At 43.1% G+C, this 25,515-nt stretch overlaps 1 protein-coding gene across 3 annotated transcripts in view; it reads right to left on the minus strand.

Moving 5' to 3' along the window:
* Nucleotides 1–25,515, minus strand: part of LOC133346003 (acid-sensing ion channel 1-like) — a 193,239-nt gene that overhangs the window by 149,625 nt on the left and 18,099 nt on the right. For all 3 annotated transcript variants that reach the window (XM_061557241.1, XM_061557239.1, XM_061557238.1), the window contains exon 2: nucleotides 21,295–21,984. In XM_061557241.1, coding sequence (XP_061413225.1) covers nucleotides 21,295–21,855 — 561 coding nt within the window. In that variant the 5' untranslated portion in view covers nucleotides 21,856–21,984. The remainder of the gene's footprint in view (nucleotides 1–21,294; nucleotides 21,985–25,515) is intronic.

Consider the following 25,515-nt stretch of genomic DNA (forward strand, 5'->3'; position numbering starts at 1 on the left):
TTCAAAATTTCTTCTCAAAGTTATGAGTGGCCTCAACGTGCATCACCATAACGTACTCGTATATTACTTTTACCAATGTACTGTAATATTTTGATTTATTAGAAACATTTGTCATTCTGGTAATAGTTTGTGATTTATTTGCGAAGTAAACTCTTCCTTCCACGGTACTGCAACGCTCAACGTGTCTTCTCTTAGCCTCCTATCATTGGTCACACTTCGGTTTGTACCTTTTACCAGTGGAAGTGCCTTTCTCGACAATCAGTTTTACTTATCCATTACCTTTGGATGTAATACTAAGGTAATATCCGATAATCACCTCCTATAATCACCAAGAAATGTCTGTCCGTCCCGCGCGTGACGTCACTTCAAACGAGGCCCACCCCCCGCTTGACGTCACTCCACATGAGGCCCACCCCCCTCATTAATATTCATGAGTGGGTGGATTTTTACACTAACGCAGAGGAAGTTCGAGCTGAATTAAATAATTTATTATGCAAAGTCGCTTCAAATATGACGTTTATTTACAAAAAGTGACGGTAAAAATAAATCTACGCAGCAGTGCTGCGTGACGTCACTACAAAAGAGCCCCCCCCCCCCTTAATTAATATTCATGCACGCGTGGAAATTTACACTTAACGCACAAGAAGCTCGCGCACTCCACATGCCGCACCCCTCCACAATAACCATGAGGGGTGACGTCACTCCATATGCCGCACCCCTCCCCTCATTAATAATCATGAGCAGGTGACGTCACTCCATATGCCGCACCCCTCCACAATAACCATGAGGGGTGACGTCACTCCACATGCCGCACCCCTCCCCAATAACCTTTAGCGGGTGACGTCACTCCACATGGGGCAACCCCCCTCATTAATAATCATGAGCTGAACTATTTTTCTATTAAATATTTCAGATTTTCTGCAATATACACCCGTCCTTGGACGGGCAAAAACGCTACTTTAATAATAAGATAATTACATTTGCACTTCATTTTTACATTTTGGAAAACGTCCAAGCATTTTCCAAATCTACATCATACTTTATTTTATACTTTAATTGAATACAAAACTTTATTTCCACTATATAATAAAATTAGTTTATTAGCTAAAAAAGGACACGTATAAATAATGTAATTAGCAAAGGATAAATCTCAGTTACACATTTTATTTAAAAGCCAGAGAGTGTGAACAATTGCAGGTTTGTGTTCACCTAATTTGAAAGTTACAGTATACATCAGCTTATCACAGCATTCCCACAACTTCAGAGGGTATCCTCGTGTGCGAGAAACTTCCATCCTGCAGCCCTCGTATTCGCTGTTCCCCGTTATCTGTGAACATCTGTGACATATAACTTCAAAACTAATCGGATTCCTCCAGTCTAAATACAAATTCTGAATCCATCAGCCTTCCTGTTATCAAACTGATCGACCTTATTATTGTTTTTTTTCCAGATAATATGAAAAGCATGTACAAAGAGTTGGTAAAGTCAAATATTGTTCGTGATTATAAATTATGATGATGGACGGTGGATAACGACAATGGCAATAACTATAATGACAATGTATTAAAAGTGTCTAAATTCCATCACATCATAACAAGCTGATCGATAAAGACAATGATATTTGTAGGTGTCGGCTCCATCGTTATTAACTATCACCGCTGTAAATGGCTGGTGATGATTGTGATGATGATGGTGCTTGATCATCGTTGTCGCCATCATTAGTCACTGAATCTGAGGTCGCTTACCAAAGACAGATGCTGAAGCGGCAAATTCACAGACACGATGGGACGTGGAGATACAGCAAATAAATAATGCCTTTTATTTACCCGGGAAAACCTCACTAAGCCTCGTGACATTTTGGGAAGTTCCTGCATGGGGATGTGTGGCCATTTCTATTATTGAGTGTTTGGTTTCATGTAGGGGGATAACCAGAGGAGGCAGAGAAATCCCACACATCTCGGCACAGACTTAATCCCTTGATGTCGCGCTATCTCCTGGCCTCCTCGCAGTCACATGGTGTTCCCTTGGCGGTCTCCCATCTACTAACCAGGTACAATTATGCTTAGCTCCTGAAAGTCAACATGATTGGGTCGCATGTATGATGAATTGGGAGTAGACCTCTCTATATAAGCAAGAACACTGTAGAAGGAGGAGGATGAAGAGGATACTGAACAATGATGAGTTTGATGGTATTGAGGATGTCATAATCTCTGCTGCCTCTCTCCAGTCACTATCAATGCCGATGCCATTGCACCTGTGAGAGTACTCTAGCAAATTCCTACTGTTTGCTCATGGATACAGGGGCTGGTGAAGATGATGGATGAATATGATTGATGATTATGCTTGACGAAATTGAGGATGCCCCAATGTCACTGAAGCTGATAAGTACACCTCGCTGTATATGTACATATGTACATGCACAGCCCTTTGTCAATACACTGCTGGATGAGGGCCTCCCCATGCCGTGCGGGTCTTGGGGGCTTGTTTGACCAAACTGCACCATGCTGGTACAGTACAACAATGGATGCTACACTGCACTCTGCTTGCCCACAACCTACACTGCAATGTTCTGCATCATCCTCTATGTTACCCATCACTTATCACGGATAACTGTGCAGCAAAATCACCTTATCAAACCATTCTGGAGGATAATAGTCATGGTACTGTACCTCGTGCTAAATGCATTCTATTACCATGAATGATATTTGCAGATAAGAAGAAAGGTTTTTTTTTTGCTCCACAGATAATAGGCAGACATTGCATCCGATATATATTTTAAACAGAGAAAATAAATTCATAATGTTGCTCTGATGACTTGATTTAAACCACAACCCATCCAAAGAGTCATCATCATCAGCCATAATCAATCCACTGCTGGATAAAGGCATCCCCAAGTCGTTATCACCATTGGGTATCATTTATCCGTGGCAGCCCCCACGCCTTCTGGAACGCCATCCCGCTGAAAATTCGCAGCATTCAATCTACACCTACTTTAATTCCCCACCTCTTTCGCCTGGATTTTGAGCGACACTGAGCTTGAATATGCACCTCAGAAGAGTCACGGTCATTTATGTCATCTCAGTCAGGCACCTGGGTCTGTCCCGAGACCTCCTCTCAGCAAACCTTCGACACTTCACGTGGCCTCAAAGCGCACATGGCCTGGCACAGGCGCCGTGGTGAGGTCACCGTCACTTAGTGGCAAATGGGGTATTTGTATTGGTAATTTATGTCTGTCAAATAATGTGCTCATTCTAAATTGCATTATTATTATTATTATCTCTCACGGTTGTTCAAAAGTTTCACGTAATGTTTAATTGGATACCTCTTGTCATTACGTTTCACTCAATTTAGAATACACCTACACACTCTCCACGTGTCTGTCTGAAGCACTGTTTCGTTTTGCCAGTGTAAGTGGCATGCTGCTGTGAGAGACGCAATATAGTCTCCTCCATTTATAAAGAGCTGCACAGGAGAGAAAAGTTTGCTGCATTTCCACAAACACCGTTATAGCATGTGAACTCTTGCCCTTTATTTACACAAGCTTATGCCCAAAGCATTGCCGGAGAAGACTGCATGATTTATTACTGAGTCACAAAGCCCTGCAACCTATAGCTTTCCAGCAATGGTAGCAAGTTAGGGCGGTATACTCGGGAGAATCGTGAGCATGGAGTGTGCCAAGTGCTCATTAAACTGCCAGTAACAGCAGGAGAAGTCCCTTCAAAAAATGTAATCCTTTTTGTGTGCAATGACAACTGTCCCTACACCAGATGTCAAATGGCATCATTAGGCCGCTAATCTGCATGCCAAGCGCTCTCCAGCCACACATTACGAGGAGGGGAGAGGGGGGATGAGGCACGTGAGGGGCAGCGCAAGGTCGATTGTTGAAGCCAACGTCCATTCATGTCCCTCTGCATCCCTGCTGCATGCCTCGCTTCATCTGATTAATGTTGTGAAGGCAAGATGACATTTTTTCAACAATAAGAAAAAATACTATTTTGTTGGTAGACCTGCAATGGTAATACTACTGTGCTCGGATGACCAATATTACACACACGAGGGTAAACATTGTATGCCTTTTGTTGAACTGTTCACAACACCGTAGTATTAAATAGAAATTACTGCGAATACATTGCCATATACACAGATATAATTCATTGACTGTATGCAAATGTTTTTTTACATTTGCCACCAAAGGGGGTCTCTGATCCCAAGAATTGCGTCTACAATAGATAAATATGCATTCAACAAACAATGTGTATTGTCATGCAGTGGCACAGTGTTCGTGCAGTACAGTGACATACTGCGCTACGGACTCGGACATCTGAGTTCGACCATTTGCCACGGCTCACTCAAGTGATGAATGATATCTGAACCAGTCCAGCTACCTGTCCACACGCCCCACCGCCTTCACCAACTTGTATTGACCAGCGTGGTGAAGTATGGTCAAACGACCCACACAACTGAACGGTATTGGAAAGCCTGTAACCACCAATGCATTGACAAAGGACTGTAAACGAACATTTGTATGCAAGCCTCTTCTTTATCTATTACCGCTTAAATGTTTGCTTCTAATTTAACCACATTGTGCAACGTTCTAAGCTGTGGTTCTATTTGCATATATAATTCTAATCTGAAATGAATTTGATTGCTTTTTTCCATGAACAATAATTCTACATCTGACATTATCCAACATAAAACAACGTTACATGAACAGAACAGATTTTTTTTAAAAAGTACCAAAATAGATATACAGACGTTGTAATTGTATCATTAAATTTTAGCTTTTCACTTGAAGGGCTCTTCAAAATTCTTAGAAGAATATTTAAATTAAATGATATATGTATTTTTGTATTATTTTATACGTAATAACCCATGTCTTATCATATTCATGGATGTCAATCATGGACCAAATTGGCACCTTTTTATGATAAGATAAACTGATAGTACTACGCCATTATAGTAAATGCTAAATTAAAACAACTTATTGCTAATAATCTAGCACAATTCTCACTGACCTTATTAATTGGTTTATTTTTTATGTTTTGGCCAAATATTTTTCCTACACCAGTTCTTGGGTAAAATGGCGAATGACACCGAAGCCCTTTCCAGTGTCCATCTTGCAGCAAATTGACCACATGGGTGCTTCTTGCTGACAAATTAATGGCTGTCGCCTATGCAATCAATATTGCATATGTTGGCCATACCAAACATGGACACCCTCAAATTTCCTGACTGGTCAATTTCCTCCAGAGTACAGCAATAAAGCAAACAATGTGTCTCACATCCTATTTTTTGTCTAATCTAACTGATATGCAGGATCAGCATTTTTAGCTTCCCTCCTGACATTTGCCTTTGCGCCAAGCAAATTGATGTGGCAGTCTACAAAATATCCAATTTACAATTTTAACAAAAAAATTACTGCAATAACATTAACTTAGAAAGCTTACAAACCCCATCCATTTGAACTGCAGCAATGCTATTAGATAACATGTATACTCACTTTTATGTTACCAAAGCACCTTTTAAAACAAGATTCAACAATGAACAGTGCATACTTGTACAACCCCATTCTCAATTCCTTTTGATTCCCCATTGTAAGTGTATCTTATACTCCACATAGTATTAACATGAACAGGCCTGTAAACCAAACAGTGACCCTCATTAGCACAGTGAAAGACCCAATGCAGAAGATCCCTGGTCCACCCTAAACCGCATCCGCACAAACCATGGCAGATGTGGATACCTGATGCGCAAATGAAAAATGTAAAATTACCCAAAGAAACCTGTAATATGGAAAATTGCAAAGTCTCCAGTGTGTGACTGTGGTCATCCAGAACAGACCATACAACATAATACTATACAATGTACGATCTAAAAACACGGAGACATTACAGCGATACACTCTGCTGCTCCTGACGCTGTTATCTGGCTTGACCACCTTAATGTGAAATTGTAGATGTTGCTCTGCATCTACATCAGCCGTACGAAAGAAGAATATTAGCACAATCCTTTGTGCTAAAATTATAATTCTATCAGCTAAATTATTAACAAAAACCCTTCCCATATGTTATGCAAGCATCATGCACCACGGTTCCGTGCAGTGGTAGATTACTTTTTACCATTCATCACGTCCGTACCATTCCCCAGTTCCCATTTTCTTATCGTCAACCTTGGTGACCCTTGCTTTGGCTATAAATGAAGCTCTGGTGCCAATCACATCCCTCGTGGAAACAAGTCTTTCGGCAGCTGGACGAAGCAGTTGGCTTGGATGGCAAAGACGTTGAAAGGAAGCGGCCAGGGAATGGCGCATATGTTATTCATTTAATTATTGGAATATTTTAAGGGATTTACTCATTTACAAACCCGATTATTGACAGAAGGCAACACAACAGATATGGTTTTACAGCCCTTTATCAACCTACAAAAATGCTAGAGTCAGTGTAAAAACCTACATTGGTTGGTGTTACAAGTTATATTGGTTATTATTGAGACTTTCGAACTCTAATTATAATTATAAGAACAAATTAGAACTGGATTTTCTATTAAAGAGATGGAATAAGATATTAAAATCATTGACAATTTTAATACAGTTCCAAATTTGAATATGTCACGTAAGACCTTTATTTATTTTGCAAGGAGGCACTGTGTTTAGACAGCTTGACTCGAAATCAAAAGGTTGCTAGTTCAAATCCTGGTTCGGGATTCAACGGAGCTTATTACGACTGCGTCAGCGTTCACGGTTGTGCTGTTTTCAGGTTGTATCATGAGCTCAATGGTGTTCAATGTGGAGAGAAACGTCGGACATCATGGCGCACAACGCGCAGTGCAACCCGAAAATAGTATCGGAGAGCCAAACTTAGCCTATGACATCTCCGGGGTCAATAAAGTTAGAACCACTTTGTAAGCTGTGTCCCGCAACTCTTACTATGGAAATGTAGAATTTCCACCAGTAACTCAGGACCACCAAGAGAGAGGAGCATCTCCTTTTTGTGCTCATTTGTGCTAGAATAAATTATGCATTTCACGTATTTTTTGTTGTCAAATACTGTTATATTTGTTCATATAAACAACAGACAATGCATTGGCAAGCGGCCTTGCTTTTCATAGAGAAAGAGCGACTTAGACAATGCAAAGTAAACTTTCTGTAGGTCTGTGCTCAAGCTGAGCCTCAATTGACGCCGCACAGCACGCTGAGCATGACCTGTCTGATCGAGACCACACGATCCATCAATTATTTCATGGCATTTTGGTCTGGGTGGTGTGGGTGATTGACTGAGTGCGCTGCCGAGGAAGAGGGAAGAGTGGACAGGGCTGTCAGCCGCTCAGCGGGACGCTGGCAGAATTCAGAGAGACTCAGGCAGCGTGCTCCTTAGGCGATTCGGTCAAATGGTTCCATTACAGTGCCAAACCGCCTGTGGCACGGATCCACTCCTCCTTCTTCAGGCAACAGATAAATTACCTCGGCCGAAAATGTAAAAGGTTCTAACGTTGGGGCGCTTGGCGAGCGCAGGTTCTTTAACGTCGACATAAAACTGGGGGTGGAGGGGATGATTCGTGGGCCGGTCTGCCTACTCGCGTGGGTGGAGAGGAAATAGGAGTGGACAACAGCCGATGGCGACTTAAGGGGCCATCCATTTAGTGGGTACGCAAAAATCTGTCAAAACTTGACCCCTCCCCCCTCCCTGTACGCACGTGGACTTCCCCCTCCCCCACCTGCGTACATTCGCCTGACACCCCCCCCCCCCTCCAGAATCCTATAGAACGGCCGATATTTAATCCATGCAGAAACGTTTTTAAGCAAACAGATAGTCCACCGCCAGCTGCATTAAAGAATTAAGTTGCGTACCTTGGCCACTTATTTTGCTGAGCTGCGTAATAGCTGCAGTCAGGGGCACGGTGGCAGACAAGTGACACCTCTTCCACAGTCCCACTTCTCCCGATAGTACTTGTTGTCTGACAGCTGAAGAAACTAAACTATGGCTCATTTGAAGGCCAATGTAGACAAATTATTATCGAGGCTTCACCCCCCCGCCGCCCCGCCGTTTCCTATGCATACGTATGTAGGGGTATTATTGGGCACGATGCGCCATCTCCAATACACTCAGCCGGTAGTACCGGCCACGTGTCAATAGGGGGCAGAAGAGGGGCTAAGGGACGATGGCCCATGGGACCCAACGGAAACCCCTAAGGAACAGCATGCCCAGTGGTGCAGACCCTAAGAGGGGGCTGGGAGATGACGTCACCCCCAGGCCCTGCTGGAAGGATCGAGAAGAAAGGTGTGGCCGGGGGCAGAGTAAGCCACGGCTCTGTAGCTTCTGAACGGTCCCGGCAGTCGTCGTCCGCCTAAAGTTGAAGAGCCTCCTGAAGACTCGAAGAGAAGAGCCCAACGGGCAGAGCCGAACCCCTGGCTAGGGTCGGCTCAAGCATAACCAGTGGAGACTCAAGCTTTACCAGTGTAGGGTTAGAACGTAGCCAGAGAGACGCACTCTAGCCCGGAGGAGAAACCTGCCTAGCGTATCGGGTGGAAGGGGCCGTTACCCCTTTGTGTTATATAGTTGTTAATGTTATAATAAACGTGTTGCCTCAAAAGAAAGTTTCCTCCCGTTTATACCCACTACATGTACATTGTCAAGCGTAGGCATTTGGGTTACCCCCTCCTCCCTCCATGCATATGTACTAAATGGATGGCCCATAAGCACTTGACATGAAGAGACTCGCGTGGACATCGGTCATCAATATTGCGGTGCCGCACCTCCGAATAGCACGGTTGCCTAACGCACGATGCAAACGAAGTTGAACGTGTGCAGTACCATGCGTACAGATCTCGCGGCCGGATTTGAATGCGATTTACGGTGATAAGGATTACGCGGAGCATGAGAAGCATGTGAGAAGCATGTATATAAAAGAGATACATGTGTAGTGACATTGAATGATTCACTGGTAGCGCATGCCGCTGGGAGATTGGTAGACAATAGAATTAGGTGTAACAGCCCGTTCTACCAGTTGCACCTGTGAGCAAGGCACGGAGCCCTCTGGGGGATCCAGAGGGGTGCGGGGCCGAGGGCAGAGCCTGGCCACGCTGTTCAGGATATAAGTCGAGCTCCGACTCACAGTCGGGGCTGCTGCGATCTGGAGTGGAATTCATCGTGCCGTCATCATCGTGATCTTCGCCCTCTGCAAGCTGTGGGTCTAGCAGCATGTTGGCTGACCCGGTATATAGTTATCCCCTCAGGCTGTGAGGCTGGAATAAAAGAGAGAGCGTACATCCCACTAGTGTCTGTGAATTAGCACACTACATTTGTTGTCAGGAGTGCTACCATTTTTTTATATATATTGTAGGGTTGTTCGGAATTTTCTTTTTTTCCTTTTGAATCCTTGAGGGGGAAATAGACTATGTTGAAACCCGTGAAGATGGAAGGCTCTCACCCGCATATCCTCGGGCGATGAGAATTCCCAGGCGGGGCCGGCAGCCGGGACCCCTGTGGCGATCCCAGCGGGGCAGCGGGCAAAGGACGACGGTTCCATGCTGCCGCCGGCTAAAGGAGGGCTGTGGGCACTCAGCACGCCTATCGTGGGGCTGCTCTCCACGATGTCAACGCTGATGGGGCAGCTGGGTAGGGAAGTGCCGAAGGAAGGGGCTGCGGCTCGGGGGCAGCTCGGAGGCGACTCCGCCGTCTCTGCTGACCAAGGGCAGGAATCGGGTTCCGCTGAATTTAACCTGCCGCCGACAACTCAACCGGGGGCACCTTCTCTCGCGTAATGATTGCCGCTTCTCAAAGAGTTTTCAGCTGCGGGGGGTGATTGGGTGGCCTTCTGGCGGCGGTTCGCCGTCACTTGCGAGCTCGCGGGATGGTCCGATGCGGAGGTGCTACGTATTCTTCCCACCACATTGGACGACACAGCCTTGGCTGCGTTTTTTTCCATTCCCGAGGCGGACAGAACGACGCTGCGTCAGCCGTACGCCCAGTTGGCGGCAATTTTTGACCCGCCATCTAACGCGCGGCGGAAATTCGTGATGCGGAGTCGGGGGGAGACAGACACCCCTCGCCTTCCGCAGCGCACTACTGTCGCTGGCCCAGGATGCATACCCAATGATGAAGTGGGCAGGACTGGATTCTCTGGTGCGAGAGAAACTGTTGATGCTGGCTTAAGAAATGAATGTTTTTTTGCCGGCCACAGCCGAGTATGACTTATCCTCGATTCAGGTAGCCCGATGCATCCAGGCCCACTGTAACCTGCGATGACGTGCCGGGGTGACGGCCAGTGCTGGATTTCCGGGAGAAGAGGGCGACCAGGGGCACCAAGAGTCGGGACGACGAAGGAACCCACAGGGGGGGGGACCTTGCCTCCGCCATGGCAGGGCCCTGATACCTGCTTCAGGTGTGGCCTGCTGGGCCTCATCTCCAGGAGCTGCCATGCTGATTTGGGGCAGTTTTTCCCGGCTTCGCCGTCCTCCGCCCTACCGGCCTCCGCTCCTCTGGGTCCAAAGGCAGGTCGCGATACGTCACACACCCGGCCGACACAGCCATCTCATGCATCCCCAATGCAGTCCGTGTCGGGTGCACACACCATCGCCCCTCATAGGGATACGAGTTACGAAGGTGTGCCAGTGCGGTACATTCGTCAAGCGGTCGACGAGATGTTGGCCGCCAATATAATCTCCCCGTGAACCAGTCCGTGGGGTGCTCCCATTGTTCTGGTTAAAAAAGACAGGACTTTGCTGTTCTGTGTAGACTTTCGGAAATTAAATAAAATCTCTGTGGCGGCCGCATATCCGCTCCCATGGATGGACGATTTGTTGGATGCCCTGTCGGGGGGGCGGTTTTTCTCCACCATGGATCTATTGTCAGAGTTTTGGCAGTTGCCCATGGAAGAAAGTTAAAAACCTAAAACCATGTTCAGGACACCACAAGGGCTGTTTCAATTTAACGTGCTTCAGATGGGGCTTCACTCGGCTCCGGCCACATTACAGCGACTTATGGAGTTGGTACTGACGGGGCTCCAATGGGAGTCATGTCTGATTTATTTGGATGACGTGATTGTCTTTGGCCGCACGTTCCAGGAACATCTGCAGCAGTTACGTGTGGTATTTGTTCAAATGCGGGCGGTTAATTTGAAATTCAAGCCACAGAAATGTTACCTCTTGCAAAAATGGGTTCAATACCTGGGGCACATTGTTAGCGAGTCTGACGGACCTGACAAGAGTGCGTGCGTAAATGGCTGACCCCCACGTCGGTGGCTGAGGTCTGCAGTTTTGTGGGGTTTGTGTCGTATTACCGCCTCGAAGCCGCTCCACGTCGCGATGGTTGGAAATCTTGCAATATTATTCATTCGAAGTCACCGAGAGGGTTGCGCCACTGCAACCTGGATGCTCTATCATGGTTATTGTCGAAGAACCAGTGCGCATGTTTCATGGGCGCCGGCTGTTGTAAGCAGGTGGATGCGGGAGAGCCGGGCGCCGTGGTAGCATTGGTGGATGCTCCGCCACCCATACCAGGGGTGGCATGCAATAATGCTATTAGTCTTGCGCACGAGGAATGGGGGCGCCTCCTAAATTACATAGGCCATGGCAGGGCCCGCTGAAGGTAATTGAGGTTAGGAGGCCACAGTGTGTATGGATCCAGGTTGGTTGCAGGCATTGGTATGTGCATCCGTCACGACTGAAACCATATTTTCCACCTTGAGGGGCATTCATCTCTACCATCTGATGGCCGAGTGTGTGATATGTCCACCGGGGACAGACATACGTTTACGGAGGTTGTGCCTCTGCGAGACTCCCAGGGCTTGACGCCCATGGAACCGCCAGCGGTGCCGCCCACAGGCGGACCAGGGTGGACGGTACAACTGTCACCCGCTTCTTCCTCTCCTCCATCTTCGTCCCGGCGGGGACCACGCCCGTTGAGCCAGCTGCGAGTCTCCCTCGGGGTCTCTGGGAAACCCATGCCAGGCCCATATGAGATGACCGCCCCTACTCGTTGTTGGGTTGCTGTTATTTTGAGGGCTGGATTGTTGACATGCATTGCAAATCTTGCATGGATATTGCATTGTTCGTTGTCCCGCTACGCGATGTATGGCAGTCAGCCGGGACGGCTGGTTTTTTTTTCATGGGGGGGGGGGGGGGGTGATGTAGTGACATTGAAAGAGTCACTGGTTACGCGTGCTGCTGGGACATTGATAGACAATAGAATTAGGGGTAACAGCCCATTCTACCAGTTGCACCTGTGCGGGGCCGAGGGCGGAGCCTGGCCACGCTGTTCAGAATATAAGGTCAGCTCCGACTCACAGTCGGGGCTGCTGCAATCTGGAGTGGAACTCGTCGTGCTGTCATCGTCATGATCTTCGCCCTCTGCAAGCTGTGGGTCTGGCAGCATGTTGGCTGTCTCGACCCGGTATATAGTTATCCCCTAAGGCTGTGAAGGCCGGAATATATGAGAGTACCTCCTACTAGTGTGTGAATTGGCACACTACACATGTGTTGAATAGTACTTCTTGACACCCAGGAGACTTGTAGAACCAGACGGAGACGAGGATTCTTACTTAAGGCTGATTGCCGTTTATTCACACTCTTACACACTCTGTCCACTGTACACTCACTGGTTGTTACACTCTCTGCACTCGACGCTTACACCCGTTATGGCGCACGTCAGAACTCTGTCCTTCACGCGGACATCCCTTCAGCTATCTACGCCCCTGTACGGCTCCCCTTTGTATACCCCCTCGTCTGCCCAGACGGGGGATCAGCCATCACCGCCCGGCAAAGAGGTGAGACCTCTACATCTCTAGCCCTTCTTTGGCGGCGGCTGGGATGTCGTCTACGCAGGCTCTCATTCCTCTCCCAACGGCGACGATTTCACTCTCCCTACGGCGACCCCACCGTCGTCACGGGGTCCCCCTTAAGTACCCTTTGGCGGCTCCTCCCCCTAGCTCGGACCTGCCTTTGTTCCCGAAGGTACCCCCTTACAGCACCCGTGACATGACGTCATTCTCCTCTGTCAACTCGCTCGCACCTCCCTGTGTACGCCCTCTCATGGTTGCTCACTCTACTCCTCTACACATGTAAATACACAATATACACAATGTATATGTACTGGATGTGTAGTATATAGTATAGTAGATGCTAATGCTACACATGAAGTATATAGACTGCCCCATGCAGAGTCGGCCCAACGTTGGCATGTTGGTGGAACTGTTGGCCCAATGTTCGCCCAACGTTCAGTGTTTACTGGGCAGGCCCGTATTATGCAAAAAAAATAGTAGGCACTGTGCCTAGGGCCTATGCAAAGTAAAGGGTCTACGAAAAAAAAATGCCATGTGTTTTTTTGTCTATGATAAAAAAATTTTTTACCAAGATATGTTCTTAATAGATGTAAATAGCAAGGATGGGCACAGTGTATATCGACAAAGAGGCAGAGTCACGTCAATGTCAATCGTTTTTTTTTTCAAAAGGTGAGAAATTAACGCCGAAGATGGACTTTTCGAGTGTGTATTGCAAAATTAGCAACAACATCTTCAAATGGTGTTTTTCGCACACTCTCATTCCCAATAGAAAGTAGTGCATGGGAAGACGAGCGTTGTTGTCCTCTAGATGAAGTATGTGTGAAACAAGCAAGTGACAGCGGTGGTCATGACATGGGCAGCAGCAGTACGAACTGAAAAGTTATCACTGAAGGCCGACGAAACAGAAGTGCCTAGGACCTACAAGAACTTTAATTCGGCCCTGTTATTGGGGTTATTAATGTATATGCTGTATATCAACCATAATTTTATCTATCCACTGCTGAAGGCCTCTTAACATCACTGTATCTTCATTTAACTGTCCTATATTAATATACCTGTCAACCCCTTATCAGTGCCAGCTTATTACAGACCAATTCAGACCGTATTGGTCACCCCGTGGCCTTTTAAATCTCAACATTCATCCTACAAAGTCCCATCATAAGGGAGAAACACAAACAAATCGACAACAATAAATGTAGTTGTCGTATTGAAACGGCTGTACGCCGCATGGACCTCAAAACTCAATTTCCCTGTACAAGAATACGGGGTAAACCGTATGAGTTGACAGCTATGTATTAAAATATCACTATTTTAAAGCTTTATTTTTTTACACGTGTACATTGTAATGTAGGTCAGTCTTACAAGAGCCTGTCGGTGTTACCGACTTGAGGTATTAACGCAGGTCGGACTAAAGCAGCCGTCACCTTGAGCAGCACGTGCATTCACCTTTTGCACAGTGCTCTGCTGAATGAACAAAAATGTTTCAAGTGGAGATTTTTCAGAAAATAAGACTGAAAGTTATTCTTTAAACTCGCATTTTTACATATGAGGATTATTAATATAGTTTCAGTTGTATTTTTAGTATTATGATTTCCGTTACATATGCTAATTTTTGTTATGTTTTGTCTCTTAAAATAAATGCGCAGGATTTTTGTTGTTGTTTTTAGATATTTTAGCATTACCTGCATTACTTTTTAATCACGAATACCTGAAACACATTGCACCGCACTTGTAACAATGAGGGTGATATCACTTTGCTTATATTTGTTACTAATACTGTAAGATGAATGTAATAACACAGGGCATTATTGAAAATGTCAATTAATAAGGCCGCAAAGTTGTGCTTACTAATTGAAGATATCGCATCTTATGCAGGGACGCAACTGCAAAACATATCAGAGTGTAAATACTGAAGCCAGTTAGTTATTGAAGGCAGACTGGGATGAAAATTATGCAATAAAGAGGTGGAGCTGGCTGCAGCGCTCTTGTAAAACTGAATTTGATCGTGAAAAGTAGCATACCAATGCGCCTGACGCAGAAAGTGATCATCGTTGACCATTGCCTGCTACCAAATGGATGAGGACATTGCCATCGAAAAAAGAACAACAGCTAAAATGTGCACAAAGAATCATGGGAAGGTGCATGCTTGTAATTATACTGACACAGAACGAGGAAAACATTGATCAGACGACATATGTAAGATATCGACACAGTATTAACTGTTCAGATGCATAAGTGGGCATGGGCAGGACAAGTCGCTATAAGGGGATGATGGCCGGTAGTTGAGATTCATGGTGGAGTGACAGCAAAAGGAGAGAATAGCCCTGGAAGAACATCCACCATGGAGATGCGATGAGATCGGCCCATGTATACGAGCTCAATTGATTGTTGCATCACTAAATCATGCAAGATGGCAACGTCTTAGAGAAGGCTTCATCCAACAGTGAATAGATCACAGCTGATGGTGATCATTTACAACCTTGTGTCAGCCCACACTCAATCAATAAATAAATCTTTATTTTACGTGCCAATATTGCCCTCAATAAAGTATGCACCAGTGCACATTACAACGGAATGGAAATGGTACAGGGGGCACCGAGCAACAGGAATGACAAAAAGAGACCCGTTACGACCTCAGTGGCTAACACCGACTGAGCAAAGTAAATTTCAACCGCGCGCAAAATAAAGTGCAATCCTGCATAGCGAATAGCATAAGAAGGGTAAGTAGTAAATAAAAATAAATAATAAGTAAAGAGACAGTTTTTTTTTTATTTAGATGGGATTAGTCATGTGGGTTGTTTGACCAGACATTACCGATCTGGCCAGTGCGAGTTGGTGAGAAGGATTGCCAAGGACCTAAGACAATTAATCTACTCACTCTAGATTTGAAGTTTTCGTGACTGCAATGATCCATACTCTTTGGTTCTTTCGGTAAAGTCACGTAGGTGAAAGAAGAAAGCGAAAAAAAATAAGAATAAAAATAACTAAATTAAATCACGACGTTTCGGAAGCAACACAAGCTTCCGTCATCAGGTGGGACAACCACAGCAAAAAACTAAATACTGTGTCTTTGCCCACTACAGTAATTTAGTTTTTTGCTGCGGTTGTCCCACCTGATGACGGAAGCTTGTGTTGCTTCCGAAACGTCGTGATTTAATTTAGTTATTTTTATTCTTATTTTTTTCCACCTACGTGACTTTACCGAAAGAACCAAAGAGTATACTCTACTCACTGCTGATGTAAGCCATAGTTGGGAATTGAACTCGGATTCCCAGGTTCTAGTATCAAGCTGCATAGATTTGGCAGTGACATTACGGCCTAACAAAAACAATGAATGTAATAACTCAAGTCATCATAACTTAATTGTCCATAATAGAGGTTGTGTTGGGTTAGATCGCTTAAATATAAGTGTGTCGTTAAACCCACCACCACCCGACACAGCTAATTAGTAAGGTTTGTCACGTAAACAAAACGTGCCATTTCGATATCCTTTCAGTACACCGATAAATAATTGATCATAATAACATGTTCTGTTGATTCTACAATCATATTTCTCATATCAGGTGCCTGACTTCATATACATTATTTCTTAAATATTCTGAGACATTTCCTATAAATAAAAAATCTACAAAATAAATACGAAACGAACATGCACACATTTGCATATATTTCTATGAAGGCAAAAATTCCCCATATTACGAATTCCTCACTTTCAGAACCAGTTATCAATTCTGATATCTGTTAAAGGTTTAGCAACCCTACTAACCACTGCACTATCATTCCACCCTGGTACAGCATATATAATATATACAACTACTTTATTGTCTACAAACATATACAGTAATGTATTATATAATATCCTGTGCTTTATCTGTATACAGCCCAGTTATATGTATAAAAAGAAAAGTTTAGAAACAACATGTACTGCTGGGATTTCGTGAGATGTCCCCCACCCACCAGTCTGCTGGGTTGTAACAAACTCGGCGCTACAATCAATATAAATCTTCCAGGTGAAAAGTTGCACAGACATCAGCCGTGTCAACTCTATTCTCTTCCACTTCTCAAGGAGAAAAATAAAAGTTAACACAACATGTGCGGATAACCTTATCACATTTGTCGGGTAAAATATACGTGATGTGCCTTTCGATAAATTAGAACAATAACAGGCTGGCTGAAACACAGGACAGCTGCTGCCGTTTCTCACCTGCTTTCTCACAAAAAGCCAAACATCAACAATTCACTGATGCCTCTTATCCGAAATCCCAGATGCCAAATAAACCGGTTTGCATTTCCCATGTGATAAACATAGCAATATCGTATTCAACACGATGTGATACATGATTTTTAACAACATCTGTCAAGGATTTATGTGGAAAATTATTTTTTTCCTGATCAAAACACACGTTGTCATCGGACCAATATTAACCATCTGTGTATTTCCAACACAGTACTTCATGTAAACATTTCCCAAATCGTAATGACAGCACTATGACTTAAAACGTAAATAATTAATGTGCTTTACCAGTTCATTTGAACTTTAAACGGCACTAAATTTATCACTGAATATATACTGAGTCATGGTAGACTGGAATGGGCGTTCGACTAATATCCAGAGCCAGTCGAAGTTCACTGGATATGGTTTGCCATGTCGAGAAATATTATCCACGTTGCAGACCCAGACGTGGCTGAAATTAATCCATGGGTTTAAATCTGGCAATTATTAACCCTTACGAGATTAGGGAGAAAGTCTGCAACATTTCTGAATAATTCCTGTAATGCCATTTCTACCCATTTTATCACTTACTGCTCCGTTACCCACATTCTCAATTGTGAAGGCTTGCAGGTGACAATTAGCAATATATCTTTCTTTGTGCTCTATATTTGAAACCCCTACTCAACCTGCACCAGATTAAATTATTCATTTTGTTTATGTTGTTAAATTAAGCAAGTCATTGTTTTCACAATCTCCAAACATAAATTATTTATAAATTATTTACACGCAAAATAAACTTAGGTAATATGTACTTCGTTAAACCTTCCAATTAAAGATTCATTAAAAAGCATGGTAAGTCAAAATTGGTTAGCCACAATCGTTTTTAATTACCTTAGTGTAAAAAAACAGTTAATAACCGAAGGATATATGATAGACGCTCAGGTTTGAACATAAAGCACAAATGCTCTTCCGAGGTCAAGGGGAGCTTTCTGATTCTTATGACCATCAAAGTAAAATAATTTGCTGTGGCCAAGGGCAAGGCTCTATTTTTTTTGCACACTGCACACGATTTAGTAAAGCATTAAGGCCAAGCAAATGGACTATTTAGAAACGTTACTAGGCCAATTTGACATTTGAAAATAAATCTTGTTGCAATTGATTGAAATAGAGCATTTTTTAAAAATAGGAAAAAAATTTGCGTTATTTCCTGTAAATGGTGTGTTGTAAACACGTTCACCATTAGTTCTGGAATTTACCTTTTTTGTCGAAGAGTAAAAGACTCTGTGTCTGTGAGATAACGAGAGCCTTCGTGACACACACTTCCAGAATCATCTCAGTCTCCGAGGCAACACATCCATTACTTATGTATCTTCTTGTTTACCGCATGTGATATTTCACCCAATTCACGTTAGTGTACATTAACCAAAGAGGACATACGTTTAGCTGGATTACACATATCTAGCAAATAGAGCTGGGCAACTTCCCAGAATCCTAGGCTAAAATTGTCACCATGGTATTCTTAGAATCAAATACAATTCCTAACAGGTTTTTTGGGGGGCAACAGTGGAATATTGGAATCGTTGTGCGGGAGGCACGGCCAACATATAGTCCTGTGTGCTGTTCAGCCAAGAAGGGAGGGCCCATTGGGCCTGACTTGGTCTAACTAGCTGGTATCGACCAGATTCTGGTCAATACCAGCCAGCCTATATTGACGATATTTGCATTGAAATGTATGCCTGATGCCTAGTGCATGGAATTGGCCCAAATTCACCTTAATCTTGGTGTGGAAGTCAGGCAAGAAAGGAGGCTCATGTTGCCTGGCTGTCCTTGTAGTATTGCTATTGAAATTAATAGGGTTTCGACTGGATGATTCCTATTAATTAAAACAATCACCACTCATTTCGATAAAGATTCCTGGCATTGCTATTGAAATGAATTCGGATTCTAGGCGACAATTCTTCAGACTCTCATGGAATACCAATTCTTTAAATGTAGATACATAAATCACCATTGGAAGGAACAGGTAGTCTACCAAATTATTCTTCGGATCATTCATTTTGATGGTGATTCCTGCATCTCCATATGCATGAATTTGGTTCTACATGATGATTACTTTTGGTGACAGAATCCCTGTAGAGGACCCCTTTTAAGGGAATTGAAGAGTTGAATACGTGTTTATCTCCCATAGATAAAAAGTAATTCTTGAAAGTATCACCCAACACTTGTGCAAAGCAGGTGATACTAGACTGTGACCGTGTGGATATTTGTCCATTTTGGCATTGGTTTATTGTTTTTTGAATCAGATGCAGAGAAACATGGTTTACGCTGAGTCTATCACATTGTGCTACAGTACATATTGTCTTAGACTGCCTTTTTAATTTGAAAACTTTGCTTTGACTGTCATTTGTCGTATCCTACCAAGCTCCTGCAGTAGATTTGAGAGTCACAGGGATTCTCTATGGGGGTTTTCTTTTCTTTAAATCTTAAGCCAACAGCTACCACTCAGCTGAGTTAATATTGTTTCTACTGTGCTGTTCCATGACCTCATTTACTTAAACCTAGATGGGACATTCGATAGAAATCGAAGTTGATATTCTGCATCCTGGTGCATTTCCCCAAATTGTGATGAGCTGCCATATGCTGTGAAAATTGCTATGCATGTCTTTCATGAAATGACAGTCGCATTTGCTCTGTTTTATTTCATCACGGTAATAACATTCACCTATCCATCATTTGATAGCTGAGTCTTTTCAGACTCTAGCAATTAGGTCACGCCTTAAACCTTCCAGCGGCAGGGACGTGTGCTTGGTTGATTTTTCACTGTGCCTCAGAGGATTCTGAATCGATGGTCAGCATGCATGTCTAAAAAGCCCCAAAAAGCCAAGCATGTAGACGTCAGCTGTTTCTCTACGACAGATGACGCAGCATCCACAGTACCACAGAAATTTAGAATATACTCACAAGATGAGAACCACTTGTGAAGTTGTGTTGCTGCCATAGAATTTGTCAAAATGTATGCTGAACTTCTTTTAGCACCCTGCGTAGCCAACTGATTCGCACATTTTTCACGTAAGTATGGCAAGGATTCAGTGAACTTAAACAAAATCTATTTGCCGATGTGTAAAAAGGGAACACATTACATATATGAGATTCCCGCATGCAAATTTCAGAACAATCTTAACTGGTTATGTGTCCTCTTACTCTTGGCCTTTATGTTAATAAAAAAATCTATCATCATTTTACTGGTGCAATGGCACACAGCAACTTCTACATTTTCCAAGCATTATATTGCTGTGTTTTTTGAGTACTGTATATAATTTTCAAAACCTGTGTTTTTCAGATGTAATTGTCAATTTTACTATATATTTCATGTTACCCGTGTTTCCACTTCAACTAATAAATAAATAGCACCTTAACACATTTATACTTGAAATTTAAAACATGAAATACTGTCAATTACACCAATCTAAACCAATATTGTCTGCATCTTAAATCATCAGCTGTATTGTAGCACTTGAAATTACATTTTCTAAAATGTGCATCTTACATTATGCACTGAGAAGTTGAGCATGAGCTTGTATCTTGCCTTTCTCTTGCTAGACAAGTTTACAACTATTGCAACACTCTTGCGAGGCTGCGATTAGGGTTGTTAACGATTCATGCCCCGGCGATTCGCTTAATTCTCCTGATTCATGGTCATAATATTTTTTTTTACATTCCAGTGAATGTAGCAGCCTCTGGTGGCTGCAGGGATCACGTGAGCCTATTACACGATAAAAACAAATGTAAAAAATAAACATCGATTCTGATATGAATATCACACGAGTATTGAGCTTAAAGAATAAATGTTTCGATATATTACTGTATACTGTGTAGTAATATGTAGGTCTGTCAGTTTGTTTGAAAAATGCACAATTAGACATTAGAGACCTTCATAAATGTCATTCGGGATCTTGGTAGGTTAAGATGTTTAATTAGGCACGACAATATTGTGTTTCGAGCACGCCATGAGCAATGTGTGAACAAAGCAGATGTTATTCTAGCCTTGATTCTAAATATCAATGCGCTAGACCTCCAAGCAATTCGCCAGCATACCAAGTGTAATTGGGCATTTGGATGCATAAACAGGCATTTCGAAAGGTTATGAAAGTAAAGGAAGTTACTTGACTGTGCTTGCAATGGCAGAGAGCATGGCATTTCAAAAAACTATCTCTGCCAAGTCCAAGGTCAACAATATTGAAATTTTAACACCGATTTTTTTTTTATCATTACGACATTGTTTTATTGTGCGATATGCAACTCACAGTTGTGAAGTTACTGGGCGTGCAGGTCACTCCTCGAAACTTGCAGTTGAGCATCATGTCTTTGAGCTCGTGACCCGTGCGCTCATAGAATTCCCGCATGCTGAACGGACGAGACTTGAAGTTCCTGAAGTCGGCTCGCTCCCGCAACTGCGCCAGGATGTGGGGATCCACCAGGTCCGGGTCGGGCACCTCCAGGCGCTCGTTGAGGAGAGCCAGAAACCAGCCGGCATGGTACAGGTCGTTGCGCGTCATGCGGGAGAAGCGGAACTCGTTGAGGTTGCAAAACGTGACGGCTGGGAAGTTCATGCGACGGGCTGCCACCTCGTCGAGCGCGGTCACGTGCGGGTACTCGAAGAAGTACTGCACGCGCTCGGCGCACTCGAGCAGCAGAAGGCCCAGCGAACCCAAGAAGGCGAGAGTCCAGATGGCGCGACGCACCGACAGACGCCCGAACACGAAAATGTGGTTGATGCCATGGAGCGTAGAGCTGTTTGCAAATGCCTGCAGGTTGGACGGCGGAAGACTGTCAATGCTGTCCTCTGAGCCAACCTTTAGATCCATCTCTTAAGGTGACTTTGCACTCTTCCAGTTATTGATGAAAAAGTCATACGCTCTGCCGCCAAATGATTTGCAGGTGTCAGACTGTGGTGACCTTTGAACGAACGACGTCTTCTCTTTTCGTTTTCATGCCTTGCACAAGCAACAACAAAAATGTGTTAGAATACATTTCAATACAAATGCTACTCCAGACAGAAGACTATGCCGCAGTGGTAATACCTTTTTAAGTAAAACACTTAATGTGGAAACGTGGGTAAAATCGGTTCATTCTAATCTGCAGCAGCCACGACATCATCATAAATGACTGCAAAGCAATCTAAAGAATGTGTTAAAGGAATGTTAAATTGTTAACACATATAGCACCGCAACAAGCAATCTAGAATACGCAATACCTAATTCCTTTATCAGTGATGTGTTTGTCCTCATATGCTGTGCATCAGCCGCATTTATTTCCGTTTAGCCTCAGACTGAAGTGATGTTTATTTGCAAGTAGAAATATTTTTTGAAAGCGTCTTTTAATTGTTTTTACATTCTGCATTTCAAATGTAACTGTGTGGAGCAATGGCCCAACAATAATTATATGTCATGGGACCTCCTTTGCCAGTACCAAAATATGAGAATCGGGTTTCCCCTTTTTTCTGGCAATAAAACAGGTGTTAGCATGTTAAAACAACAAACTGAAACCTTTTACACGGAATCATGTCTGCATTTACCACAATACTTGTGGTCAGAATGCAAACAAAAAAACATACTCTGATAATATATGCATTGTCTTTGAAACTGATTGGTCCACACCAGAGACAGCTTTCTTTCGAGGCACCTTTTGGCATCTTCTGGTCTAACACCGTTTGAGACTAGGCTCGAAAGAAAGCTGTCTCTGGTGTGGACCAATCAGTTTCCAAGACAATGCATATATTATCAGAGTGTTTTTTTGTTTGCATTCTGACCACAAGTATTGTGGTTAATGCAGACATGATTCCTTGTAAAAGGTTTCAGTTTGGTGTTTTAACATCTTAACACCTGTTTTGTTGCCAGAAAAAAGAGGAAAACCTATTCATAATAATGATATGCCTGAAGTGTATAACACATACAGTAACCTTAACATTTGCTTGACATCCCAAAGGTGCTCGGGAGCCAGACCAACAAGAGCAGCTATGCACATTTCCATTGCTATTTGGCTACAATCCAATCTTCCCACTAACCAGTCGCATCAGATGCAAAAGCCACCTCTGATATTGCAGCGGAGCGTAAAAAGGACCAAATTCCCGAGAATAATTTGTGTACGCTGTGCCATTTTACCCGATTCCAAAAGGACAACACAAAGATTATGGTACTACCATTGCTATGCTGCAAAATTAAATAATCTAGTATTTTTTTGTTGTGAACCATATATTTTTTGTAACTCAACTTCTCACCTGTACCACTGAGGTGATTTGCGTTAATTTTCATATGAAAACTGTTGGTTTATTTGTATCCAATATACAATGGAACCCACTTTAATTCTTTTCCCAACTACCAGGGGGACATTGGACATGTATTCACACTCCCCATGATGATTTGTACAAAAACACATCAGGGTACATTTTAATCTCTGGCAATTTTTGTAAAATAAAAAAACGACATCTCGAAGAACTGCCATGGCTACACATATTGAAAGTGATTTCTTTTTAAATGAGATAAAACCGTAAAGGTGCAGCGGCCCTGCAGTTACTTTCTCGTGCCACTGCTGCCAGATGGGGCTCACTAGAAGGCCCATCTAGGAGGTATTTTGGCCTAATCTTCCAAGTTGGTCATAAGTCCTGGAAAAGATGGGCGTACTCACACTTTACCCCACCAATCACGGCCTGTCGATAGACTTCCTATGGTGTACTAAGTTTTTACAGACGAGCAGACAGAGGTGGGAAATTTAATAAAAGTTGCCATTGTTTCATCCGCTATGCCAAGGTACTGAACCGGTGACTGTGAGCCCAGTCCGCTGACCATTACACCACAGCATCCCTGGTGAGATAAAACCCAGGGAAAACACAGGATATCTATATAAATATATGCTTTATGTACAAAATATTACTCAAATATACGTATATAATGCAAAATACTATACTGATATAGCAATCAGATTGTCGAAGTGATGAATGAATAACAAATATTTGAGCATTATACTTAGCCCTTGTTAGACTATAAAAATACATTGACTGGGTGTCAATTGATGCTATTTATTTCCACATGACAAGCCACTTCGTCAAGCTATCATTTGTGCCCAGGTCGCTTCTGAAAAATAACTCATAGCTTAATGGGCTTTACCTTGTAAAATAAAACATTGTTTCGTCCATTCTACTTATTTCGAGTGATTTGCTTATTTTTCCGAGACTGCACTCCGATCGTTTTTTTGTATTGTTTGTTGTAACTATCTGACCTGCCCCTACTGGACATCTGTAAAAAAAAAAGAGCTTCATAGCTCCTCGGATTTCTCCAGGAGAAATAAATATTCTGATTCTAAATTCTGATGCATTCATTGAAGTGCACACAAAGACCTAAGTGAAACAAAAAATTATAAATGCATAAATTAAACCCATTTGCAACAAATCAACAGCCACAGTAATATTGTGTGAAGAAAATAACAATGTAAATACATTTACAAGGGTGAGGCAGACAAGGCAAGACGCTTCCACCAAAGTTGTACACAGGAACATGGATGTCTGAAAACAGTATTGGGTAGACACACGCGTAAATTGATGAAATATTAACCATCTCGGATTTGCCCATGATAGTCATGATGACTACCAATTAAAATTAAGTACGAAAAATGATTGAAGAACTTAATTTAAAAAAGGCCCCTAAGTTAGACTCAGAATAGGTATAAGCTAAACAAAAGTCACGTACAAGAATGTATCTAAAACACTGAAGATATCTGCAGGAGGAGCACAACTATAGAAAAATAAATAAAGTATATCTATGGGAGATATTGAAGGTAGACGGGGATCAAAACATTGAAATAGAGAGGACAAGAGCAGGTTGGAATACTTTTGTAAAACAATACTTAATACTCAGATGGAAATCAAATTACCAATGTGCCTAAATAAGAAATGTTTTAATCAATATACAGTATACTACTTGTTCTGACATATGAATGAGAAGAATTCACATTGACCAAAAAAATGGAACAGATACTGAAAAGTGCCCAAAGAATCATTAAGAGGTGCATGCCTGGGATTAAAACGAGAGACAGGAAGTTGGAGACACGAGCGTGGACAGGACACCGCTCAAAGGGACGCTATCCCATGGTTGATACTGACATAGGAGTGGCAACCAAAGCGGATGTCCATCAAGATAGGCTAGGGAGTCCTTCATCCAGCAGTGGATTGATCATGGCCGCTGATGACAATGATAATCTGCAGGGGCATGTGTTTTATACCCTGTTCTTTCGAGGGAAAAACATGTAACCCATGCAGTACATAATCCACAAAACGTGTATGTATGTAAGATATTGTATAGAGATTTTAAGTGGGAGTAAGAATGCATTTTCTTTCTGTCAACCTTATGGGTTGGCTCAGATAGCAAGATGTTGAAAGCTTTGCACTCACTGTAATGTAAACAGCTGGTATATGACCTGCCATTTGCCACGAGTGTGTTGTGCTCTAGTATGTGGAAAATCATATTGTGGAC

This window comes from Lethenteron reissneri, chromosome 23 (assembly GCF_015708825.2).
Source record: "Lethenteron reissneri isolate LAM-NWPU_2019-01 chromosome 23, ASM1570882v1, whole genome shotgun sequence".
NCBI classification, from domain to species: Eukaryota; Metazoa; Chordata; class Hyperoartia; order Petromyzontiformes; family Petromyzontidae; genus Lethenteron; species Lethenteron reissneri.